The following is a 12,074-nucleotide window of genomic DNA, read 5'->3' as shown; positions in this document are numbered from 1 at the left end:
AAAAGAAAAATATCGAGGAGAGGCACTGCCCACTCTAGCTAATGCCATTTTATTCACATAAGAGCAGCATACCTTAGTGGACAGTGCTAGGCATAGACTAAAGAGGATTCTCCCTCTTACAGGTAGTTGCTTGCTGTGTGACTCTGGGCTAGTTGCTTAACTTCTCTGTGCTTTGGGCAGTTCTTTAGAATTTATCTACCAGTTCATAGAAACTGTGTGATTGAATGACACTGATAAAATCACAAATCCTCCCCAGTGTTTCTGAATAGCTATTATCCTAGTGACTTTAGAGAACTGTTTTGTGTAGCTGTTCTTGTGGACCTGTTTTAAGCATAAGCTGTCAATAAAAGAGTAGCATGACAAGATCTGGAACTTAAATAGAGGAAAAATAAGTAATGCTTTCTGTATGGTGACAGCTCCCTTACATAGACCCTTGGTTTTTTAGAATTTTTTCTGATGAATTTCATGTTAACATTTTCAGAAATACATATTGCATATTATAAATGCATATTATATGGGTCCAAAATAGCTCACCTTCAGCTTCTGTAGGGAAAGACCTCCCAAGAGCCTACCCTAAACAACTAGTAGAATAATAGGTATTTTCTGACCAAAAAGAAGATTGAAGTAATTTGAATGTAATGTTATTATACATATCCTTTCTCTGGCCAGCCTGGGAATTCTTGGAATCCATTTTTATTTTCCCTGATCTAGTAGGACTGATCATACTTTGTTAGGCTTTTTGAATTCCACTGGCACCATTTTATTTTTGACAGATTGGAGACAGATTCTCTCCTTCCTCTGATCTTGTAGGAGGAGTAGCTTTATTACAAAAAATTCGTTTTCACAGCATTATGATTGAGAGACGATATATAGAATAGTAGGTAGAAAGCTGACCTTGGAGTCAAGAAGCCCAACCAAGTCCCTCCTTGATACATACTGGCTATTTGACCCTGGGAATCTCACATAATCTCTCATTGCCCTAGCAAATTCTCTACAGCTTTTAAGTTAAAGATCAACTGCTGGTCTGAATCAGTAGACAGAGTAATGAAATAATAGGTCCTAATTCCTCATCCCCTTTTAATTATTTGATATTGTTTGATAGTATATAGTCATGTATTGGTGAATTAATTGTAGCATTTTCTTTCCAGGTTTCTTTGCTACAGAATGAAAGTGTAGAAAAAAATAAGAGTATACAAAGTTTACACAATCAGATATGTAGCTTTGAAATAGAAATTGAAAGACAAAAAGAAATGCTCCGCAATAATGAATCCAAAATACTTCATTTACAGGTAAGCATTATTAAAAATCTACTAGGTTAAGGCAAAAATTGCATGCTATATTTTCTGCTTTAGGACTTTTCCAGTGTAGTAATAAAATTAAAACTAATTTTTATTTCATTTTAAACAATAATAGTATTTTATATAATCTTATGTATGTTTCTCTGACACATTTAATGATACTTATGATTGTTATTTCCTGCAAGGTTATTAGAAATAAATGTTAAACAATTAATATATATTATTTAATTAGTATTACTTTTACATAGCCAAACTAAACTCTTAGAGTTTTTCTCTTTCCACTTCACTGGTTCCCCAAGCATCAGTCGAGTTTTCCATGATGCTACGTTCATTAATAATCATTACACACATACTCACTGATGCACACCTAAACGCACACTAAAGGCACACCTGGAATTTCCCAATATCTGAGGTATCCTGTGCCCCAGAGCTATTGCATGAAACTGAAACTCCCTCTGTTCTCCTCCTTGAGTCCCCTTCACCTGAGGCTTTACCGCGTGCCCTATGTAGCTGTTCCCAGGCCCCAAGGGTCTTGAGCCAGTGGAAACTACACTGCAAGGGAAGCTATGAATGTTCATTAATTTCATGAAACAGAGTGGTGATGTGCTTTCCATTTCAATAGTTTTACAGCATGATTTGAAGTCAAGAGTCAAGAGGAAATACGGTTTGTGATTAGCACAGCCATGGGAACTGGGAGGTTGAGTTTCAGTGCCTAATTTTACCGTTGCCATGTTTCTTGGTCAAACTACTGAACTTTGATGCCTTTGTTCTATTGTTTATTTAATGAAAGTACTAAGGAGTCCTATATAAATTAAACTCAATTCAATTTAACAAATAGTTATCAGATATTCACTTTGTGCAATATTATTATACTAGGTGCTAGAGACAGAGAAATGAGACCAGACATAGTCATTCCCTTCAAAAAACTGAAAAGTTGTGGGGTATGGGAGAGAGGGGTAGGAATGAAATAATTATACCAATTCAATTCGGCAAGCATTGATTTAGTCCTTACTATGTATAAGGCACAATGCTAGATGCTGCGTGAACAGTGCACACAGAACAAACAACAATCTGTGTCCTCAATCAGTTTATATTCTTCTGGCGATGGGAGGGATACAACATGTAAGTGTGAATATACATTTTGTTCCACATGATTTCCCTCCAGAAACTCCTTGTGAAGGCACTGCCACTGACCAATGGAGATCACCAGCTGTTTTACACCTTACAGTCTTAGACAATTTCCTTAGCAGCACTGAGAGATTAAGTATTAGCCCAGCATTGTTAAAGTTATTTGTCTCACCTTAGAGGGTCAGAGGCAAGACTTGGCTCCATGTCTTCCTAAGTCTGAGACTGCCTCTCTCCCCATCACATCCCTGTGCCTGTCATGTAGAGAGAAGTAAATACAAGGGACCATGAGAAGGGTATAAAGCACATCTGATAACTCAGGACATCCTATTGCTCATTCCTTGTTCCCCCTGTTTACTTCTCCCTCTCTGAATCCCTTGTTTCCTCCAAAGTTCATCTCAGGTGCTGCCACTTCCAAGAGTCCTGTCCTGACTTATTAGTGCTCCTCCGTCCTCCTCCCACAGCTTCTCAAAAGTATTGATCATTTATTTTGTATAGATTTTCTATTGACTTCTCTGCATCCATGTTGTTCCTCCAGGACTCAAGATGTTTAAGGTCAAGAATTCATTCTTGTCTTTGTATCCTCGTCAAAAAGTATGGCACCTGGAGCATATTAGGCACCCATTAAGTTTTCATTGAGCATGTGTTCTTCAAGTTATCTACCCAACAAGTGGCCACTTCTCCAATATGTTTTGTTTGCATAGATATATCATCGTAAGGTCATAAAAGTAGATCCAAAAGGGACCTTCAAAATCTTCTGTTTAAAGCCCCTTATTTTGCAGATATAGAAAATGAGGTCCTACAAGTAGTAAGTACATGACCACACTCTGAAAGTGTTTCAAAGACCATAGATATTTAACCTGTAGATCAAAGTTATTATTGGTATACACCCCTCCTGAATATTATATGGATGCAAGTCTAGATGATATGTTTTCTTAAATATGAAACATTTAGTAGTCTCAGTGGTGCATATTCATCATAGTTTTTGGAGATGCTCATCCTCCCATTTTAAATATTGGACTAGGAAGAACATTAGTTCTGAAATCAGCCTTCCTGAAATGTGTAGCATATAACTACTTCAGAAAAGAGAGAATTCTGTATATTATTAGAAAGCTTCTTTCAATTACAGGCATGAAGTAATATTTATTACAGCTAAAATGTCTATGGTTCTTTAAGTTTTACAACATGCTTCCTTCCCTCATAAGGAGTAGGTAGTTAAGGCATTATGGCCATTTTACAGATGAATAAAATGAAACTGAGAGAGGTCAAGGTCATGTGATCAGAATATAATTTCTTCATCACATCTAAAAATCACTGGGAAAAAAAGATCCTGGAGTTAGGGGACTGACAGGAACACAGATTTACATGCTATTGAGTTGGATTAAAATTAATTTTAGATGTATTCTATGCAAGTATATATATGAATATATCTCAAACTCATAAAGACTTGAATTCATTTTAAGCTATGTCTCCTACCTCACTCTACTCAAAATGTGTCATTTATCTATAGCATTCATTTGAAGGTTACCAGTTATTAGAACATTGAGATGTGTCAACCAGTTAGATGACAGAATGACTCATGATATTGATTATTTGACACTACTTGGGAAATAAATGTTTAAATGAAGATGAATTTGTATGGGGTGTTGATTGTTTATAAGTTTACTTCTTCACACCCACGTAACAGAAATTCTTCTTGAGATATGCTGTAGGAGATGCCTTGCCTTCAGGGGTAAAATCATGTTTGTGACTTATATGTAGAAAGCATCAGTTGCCATCTTCCACTCAAATTATTTCATGTATACAAGTTAAAAGGCCCATTTAAAAATAAACATTTTCCTCCTTTGCTGTGCCTGGAAACTACTCTTACGTCTCCTACTCTTAAGTGGTTTCCAGATGCAGCTTGGGCCTTTTCATCATCTATGAGTTGCATAGAGGTGGTAGTTTGTGTTACTAGTGTCTACACAGAACAGAATTGATGTACATGTTTATATCCTGTTCCATACATAATATTACACAGATCTGCTCCATTTAATCTTTCTTGGAAGTACACTTAAATCTCATTCACCCAAATTCTTCTAAGTAAACATTTGTGATATCTCATATAGAGAGTAATGGTAAACATCAGCTATCCTTCACATTTGTATCATACTTGGCAGTTTTCAAAACCCCTTCTCATGAATTATCTTATTTGATTTAATCCTCTCAGCATTCTGATAGGGGAGGCAGGCCATATTACAAATGAGAAAACTGAAACGCAAGGTAAAGTGACTTCCCCAAATTCATGTGCCTGGTAAGGGATAGGGCAAGGACCAAGGCTTCGGTCTCTTGTTCAGTTTTTTGTCCTGTAAATTAGATATAAATAGATTTAATTCAGAACTCAAATGCTTGAATAAATTTTATTGACTAAGCTTATGAACTCTGATTTCTATTAGCTTACCTGATTTTACTTTAATTAACTAATCAATCAGCAATTTTAATTGTGTCTACTATTGTCGGGCAATGAGCTCGGTATGGAAGATACAAAAGACAGTCCCTTTCCTCATTACATTTACTGGGGGAATATAATATGCTTATTAGTATTCATTTGTACTCTAGTTTATAGTATTGTTATATTTAAAAGTAGTCAGATTCTTTTTAAAAACATATTTTTCTCTACCTCCAAAAGAATTCCTTCCTTCAGTTCACACGCATACATACACACATACACAGGCATACAGAGGCACACATTGGAGTCTTTACTGTGCATTGTACTTGTTTGAAAGTAAAATAATCATATCCACATAAGAAATTATATACTTTTGAGAAATTATTGTTAATTTTTTAAAATATGCAAGTAACTGTTCTTTCTTGGAAAGAAGAAAAAGAGGAAGGCATTTTAGACCAGGTAACTAAGTAAAAGATGTATTCTCTTCATAGTTTCCTTTTAATTGTTAACAACATGCTGTAGGTACTGAAACTTAAATGTTTAAAAATAAATTTCTAAAAGGAGAAGTAGAGATAGTGGGGACCAATAGGGTTATCCCCTTAGATGCAATGAATGTTGGACTGCCCCTTGGAGGTAATTTATCACTCTCACAATGTGACTTAAATCTAAATTACCTTGGGTTGTCTTGATCTTTCAAACATGCAAATTTTTTTTAGAAGCAAAAAACCCCTTTAGGTTTCTGAGAATGGTCACAAACTGGTGCATGTCACTGTTAGAACAGACAAGAGTCCAGAAAAATCTGGCAATACAATGACTTTTGTCACCCAAATGACTACATTATTCCTGTTATTATTTTATTATCGTTCACATGAAATCTACTACGGATTCTGTGGGTGAAATTTCTATCAAATCAATTGAATTGAGATGCCGTGGTCATTGGACGAGTTATTTCACCTCTTTACCCCTCAGTTTCCTCTTCTGATAATAAAGGTTTAGACTAAATAATATTTAAAACTCTTTCCAGTACCAACATTGTGTGTGGGATATGAAAAGATTCCCAAGCTGAAGGTCAAGATTGAGAATGTGAAAGAAATGGATGCAGTTTTACAAATATATATATATATATAAAACAGAAAATTGATAACTTAAACCAAATATTAGAAAAAGAAACTCAACAGGCCATTTATGAGCTGGCAGGTTGGTGGCTCAGTGGATAGAGCAAGGAACTTGGAGTTAGGAGGACCTGAGTTTGAATCATGTGCCTGACATGTTCTAACTGTGTGACCCTGAGCAAGTCACCTAATCTCTCTTACCTTTAGTTTTCCTTAGCTATAAAATGTCAATAATAGCACCTGCCCCGTAAGGTTGTTGTCATATGAGTTTATATGTATATATACATAGGTAGAGGTATTTATGTAACACTCTTCAAACCTTAAAGGCTATGTAAATAATGCTAGAAATGGTAACTATACTAATGTTTTAACACTGAAGTGGATCTGTGCTCTCATCCATGGAGACAGTGATGCAAATTACAGCCCATCCTCCACCTGTGTGACTTTTATCCATGTCTTTCTATCAATTTTTCCTATATGGTCCACCTAATATACTTCCTCTAGAGCTTTTGATACCGGGTAGATACCAGTGGAGTACAAGGGTAGTCCATATGTTCTCCTCTGCTCATCATCTGACTGTGGCCTCCCTTCTTTCCCCATCACATATTTCTCTGATGATATCCTTTATGCCACTTATTTTGTACAATTCTTCTTCACTAGTATTGTTTTGCAGCCTCCAGGCACCTCTCCATGGTCCTGTAGATGACTCTTAACTCTAATTCTTCCAAAATGGGCATTCCCTGACTTTTAGCCAAACAGCATCACCAGAAGAATATTGAGGGTAAAGATGGAAGAGGAGACTTGGAGTTATTAAAAGTCATGCAGTTTCTCAAATGCAATCCAGGTTGCTTTCCTCCTCCAGTTCACTTCTAGGCACAGTTTATTGTCTATAAAGATACATGTGTGGATGGACCAGGTCCGTGGGTTGTCCATACAATCACTATGGGGAGCCCTGCTTCCATTTGAACTCTTGTGTTAGATATCCTCTTTGATGGTGGCAAATACCTTTGACCAGCATGTGAATCTAGAATCAGAGAGTCATCAAGAAAATTTTCTCTGTTGTTACATAGTTCAAGGAATTCTATATGATTTTGATACTAGCATAGGAAACACTTATTGCCAGGAGACTTTAAGGTCACATTTTACTCAGAAAAGGGGTGTGTGTGTGTGTGTGTGTGTGTGTGTGTGTGTGTGTGTGTGTGTGTGTGTGTGTGTGTGTGTGTGTGTGTACATATACAGTGGAATCTTATATTTTCTATAACTTTCAGAAAATTATGTGACTGTAAGTATGTAGTCTGTTGGAAAATGTTCACAAAAGTCTGCTTGTTCCCTTCTTGCTCTCATCAAGGATGTTTTTGATGTGTGTGTATAGAATTATGTTGGTTATCGACTCTGGTTTGGTTGTGAAGAGGTCCATTTCTCTGCCCTTATCTTTCAGACTCTGGATGGTAACTGCAATTGTGATTTTTTAGTGGGAAAGAAATCTCAGGAAAGTAGTATATTCAACCACAACCCCTACTGCCAAAAAAAAAAAAAACAACAACAAACCCCTCAGTTTTCTGTATGGCATTGAAACTAGGGATTGAAGTTTCTGTAGATTTCAGAAAATTTAGGTTATTTTTACTTGAGTTTCTGATCATCCTTGACCTTATGAGTGTAGTTATATTATTTTTAATGTTCTTGTGTTTCACATGTAATGCATTTTCAAATATTTCTAATTGGTTTTGCTTTTTCATCTTCTTTGTATTGAAAAGCGAGTGATTGATAGTCAGGCTGAGAAGCTAAAAGAACTGGACAAAGAGATACGTCCCTTCCGACAAAACTGGGAGGAGGCTGACAGCATGAAAAGCAGTGTGGAATCCCTTCAGAGTCGAGTCACAGAACTGGAAAGTGTGGATAAAACTGCAGGACAAGCAGCACGAAATACAGGTGAGGAAAGGACAGGAAAAATGGAAACAGTTTTACCATCTCCTTGAGACAAAAAAACAGCTGAAATCCCTGCATCCTATTGAACATATTCTCTTCAAGGGGAAATTGTCCTATAGGCTCTTCAGTTATCACAAGGAAAGGTAGATATGTGAAAACCATTTGTATGTGGCAAACTTCTCAGATAATATCAGTGCCTCATATACCATATTTAATTCTCATGTGAAAGAAAAAGCCTTGGTGTGGCAAGGGTGACAGAGAACCAGAATACATTCATATTACAAGTGCAGTGCACGTATCTAGGAGCCCAGCTGCGTTATGGTTTCTAGGTAATCCATCATTTTGACATGAATTCAGTAGCACCTCTATCTACAGATAAAATAATGGATTTAGAGCTATCATTTAGTCCAAACCCCTCATCTTACATACTGAGGCTGAAAAAGTTAAATGATTTGACCCTGGTCACACAGATCCAAGTCCAAATTCAAAGCTCCTTCCCCTGTACTGTGGTGCCTTTCAGTGTCCCCCACAGGCAGTCGAAAATATGAATTGAGATCTTGGAGAAAAGATCTAGAATGGAGATATGTATTCATATAGAACTAATATTTTTGGCCTTGGAAGAGAATTTACTTAATGTTGACCAAGGTGGGAAATCCATCCGCATGTAGACAGCATTCCTTTCTGGATCTGCTGGATGGTTTCATAAGCTGCTGTGACCAAAAAGTGTATCCCCTTGTCGCTAACCTTCTCCACATTTAGCGGTGCTAGTTCTAGGCCTGTCCTCACAGCCTTCCCAGTTTAGTGGCCAGAATAGTGCTATCATTATTGTCATTTTCTTGATACTATTATTATTTTGCTATTATGAATGTGATAGAGCCCAGCTGAGAACCTGACAGAGCTTTATAGGCAGTGCTTAGACTTAACGTTTTGCTCTGAAGATCTGTGCACAGTCATATGATGATCACAAAGTGACGTTAGCTGCAGTAGAAGATTTTGTTTAGAAGCACAAGAGTAATGAAAAAGAAAGTTTTAGAATATTGTAAACATAATAGGAATTGGACAAAGGATTTAGTGAAGGGTATGGAGAAGAATATGCAGATATGAACCATGTGGAATGAAATGGCTCTTCTTGGCAGTTGACTAAATGCTGTAGAGTGAAAAGGCAGAGTTGTGAGAGAGTACCTACCATTAGTTCAAGGGTTTGGAGGGCAAGTGTGATGGGAAAATTATTATGGAAGCAATACATATTTCATCTTATCCATCCCTCACTTCATCGCCACCAAATCTCACAGTACTGGTCTGTCTTAGATAAAGACTTTTTCATTTTAAGGAGCAGATTTCAGCTAATGTGTGTGGGCATGAGCTGTGTTAATCTTGCAGTGCTGATATTTCAGAGTAGCTTAGTACTTCTCCTTCTTTCCCTTACTCTCTTTTAGGCTTGCTTGAGACACAGTTAAGCAGACATGACCAGATGCTAAGTGTTCATGATATTCGACTGGCTGACATGGACCTCCGTTTCCAAGTCCTAGAAACCGCCAGCTACAATGGGGTGTTAATCTGGAAAATCCGAGATTATAAACGAAGGAAGCAAGAAGCTGTTATGGGGAAGACCTTGTCGCTGTATAGCCAGCCTTTCTATACTGGTTACTTCGGCTATAAGATGTGTGCTAGGGTTTACCTTAATGGGGATGGGATGGGAAAAGGAACTCACTTGTCTTTGTTTTTTGTCATAATGCGTGGAGAATATGATGCTTTGCTTCCTTGGCCCTTTAAGCAAAAAGTGACTCTCATGCTAATGGATCAGGGATCTTCTCGACGTCATTTAGGAGATGCTTTCAAACCTGACCCAAACAGCAGTAGTTTCAAGAAACCTACCGGAGAGATGAACATTGCATCTGGTTGCCCTGTCTTTGTGGCCCAAACTGTTCTAGAAAATGGGACGTATATTAAAGATGATACTATTTTTATTAAAGTCATAGTGGATACGTCGGATCTGCCAGACCCCTGACAAGTAAATGGGGAAATGGATTTAAGCAACAGGTAACCCCACTTAGGGGTTTTGAACCAGTCTGTCTTCAATGAGGTCCTAAGCTCAGAAGAGGACCTTGTGGAATGGAAGGAAGCGTCTGAAGGCATAATTGCATAGGGTCCAATGGTGAAGTAGCAACACATTAAGAAATCATACCTTGGTATATTTTCTAATAGAACTAGCAACACTTCAACTCTGAAGAATTATTTATCCTTCAATGGGATAAATATTACTGTCAGAGGGTTTTAATTTTAATTTTTAAAGATCTAGTTAATTGAGGTAGAAAGACATATATGCTAAGCAAAAAAAACAAACAAAACAGATATGATTTTTCTTCCTTAAACTAGAACACCAAAAAATTCACACGTGGGGATAGCTGGTTATGTCAGCATGTTAAGTAAAAGAAGAATGATGAAATCATAATGCAGTTCTGATATATTCATTCAAAACAAAGCAAAGTGCAATCTTGTTTCAAATACAGTATGTTGTCTATTTTGAAGGCCTCGCCTGGTCTCTGTTGTAATAATTTGTTTGTCAGAAGACCCTGAAGTACTCAGTCTCTAAATTCAGAATCATTTTTTGATTTAAAGTTTTATTGATAATTATTAACACAAACGTCTTATTTTAAAATGTTGATAGACTGATATTTCTTGGAAGAAAATGTAAAATTTCAAACACTGGTTATCACTTGTGATAGGAAAGAAAATATTCAATCTGTTGTTATTTCTCGTTAGAAATGTAAACCTACAATATATGTCGTAGTTAATGACACTACTTCAAAATTATTAAGAAAGAAAAATTGCTCATGGATGCCGTGCATCATTCTCAGATTTATAATTGTTTTCACCCTAAAATAGGGCATTTGTTGAACTCTGAAGTTCTAAACAAAAATCCTGTAGGTTTTTAAAGCTCTGCCCCATGTGTACAAATGATCTCTCTATTACTGATGACACAAATATTAAATCTCCAAGATGCTTGGTGTTCTGGGGGGTGGGAAAGGTGAATCAGGCAGAAGGTGATCACTTTAGATATGTTTATTCATTCTGTCACAATTGCTGCATTTTGTTAAAGATCTCAGAAAGAGAAGTCTTTACATTAAGATGGTGGCATAATGTACATGTGCCTTAGATGTGACATGCTGCTTCTATACCATAGATTTGTACTCAGTTAAATTAGAGAAAAATGATAGCTTAACCAGACTTTTCTGTTGTCATCTGTGGACTTTATCCATATGAGGGCCCCTCAATGATTTCCTAGAAGTGCTGACAAGAAGCCAAATTACCCCTTTGGCCTCTGGGAGCTTCCAATGCTTGATTGTCGTGGATTCCAAATCTTCAGGCCCCAGCAGTTTTCCCACACTGCTCCCATGGAGCTTGGACTTAGGGCTTTGATCCCATCCCCAAGGCTAATGTGGAGTGGAAAGTTATATCCTCTTCCATGCCCTGCATTGGAAGAGGAAAGCACAGGTGACTAAATGGACTCATCTGGGCTTTCTCAAAGTGTAAATTGCATCTCCCCTTAGGGATGGCTTGTTGAGGCAGACTCACAGACATCCCTCTCATCCATCTCTTTTCTAGGGAAATGCTACATAGGCTTCTATTGGCACAGCCTAAGCTTTCCCAGAAGGCTTTTTCTCAAACCCTGTTTACCTTCTTCTCTTAATGGTCTGACTGTGATTAGGAGTCTGATGACCTATCTCCTGTCTTTTACCTTTTACTATGCACCATGTTCTATGGGTGCTTCTTAACATCGATGGGTGCTAAACTTTGATGGGTGCTTCTTAGGCAAAACCAATGTGTATGAACTACCGCATCTGTGCCACGTTCAAGAGAAATTTGCACCCCCACTATTGGCCAGTTGGGTGGTGCTCCTCAGACTGCCTGCCTCTTGGGCTCTTTCTACAATCTGTAGCATGGGGACAGTTGGATTCATGCCTCTGTAGTTCACCTTGTCTCTGGTGCTATTGTCTGTCATGGGTGTGCCTTCACATACAGTGCCTGCAGGAAGGACTTTCCAATTACACACAGTAATTCAACACATACCATAAGTATTCAGTGCATACCATAAGTGGTCTTCATTGGTTTTCCAAGCACCTGTTCCAGTACAACCTATTGTTTAAGTAGCACAAACCCTCCATTTCTTGTTTCTTAACTTCC

General features: G+C 37.5%; 1 protein-coding gene across 1 annotated transcript in view; it reads left to right on the top strand.

The window, feature by feature from the left end:
• TRAF3 (TNF receptor associated factor 3) overlaps window positions 1–11,117 on the top strand; it is a 162,697-nt gene extending 151,580 nt beyond the window's left edge. The window contains exons 10-12 of the mRNA XM_072630161.1: window positions 1,149–1,289; window positions 7,718–7,892; window positions 9,326–11,117. Coding sequence (XP_072486262.1) covers window positions 1,149–1,289; window positions 7,718–7,892; window positions 9,326–9,897 — 888 coding nt within the window. The 3' untranslated portion in view covers window positions 9,898–11,117. The remainder of the gene's footprint in view (window positions 1–1,148; window positions 1,290–7,717; window positions 7,893–9,325) is intronic.
• Window positions 11,118–12,074: the final 957 nt, after the last annotated feature.

This window comes from Notamacropus eugenii, chromosome 1 (assembly GCF_028372415.1).
Source record: "Notamacropus eugenii isolate mMacEug1 chromosome 1, mMacEug1.pri_v2, whole genome shotgun sequence".
NCBI classification, from domain to species: domain Eukaryota; kingdom Metazoa; phylum Chordata; class Mammalia; order Diprotodontia; family Macropodidae; genus Notamacropus; species Notamacropus eugenii.
Note: the sequence above shows the minus strand (reverse complement) of the source record. Positions and strands in the feature narration are given on the sequence as shown.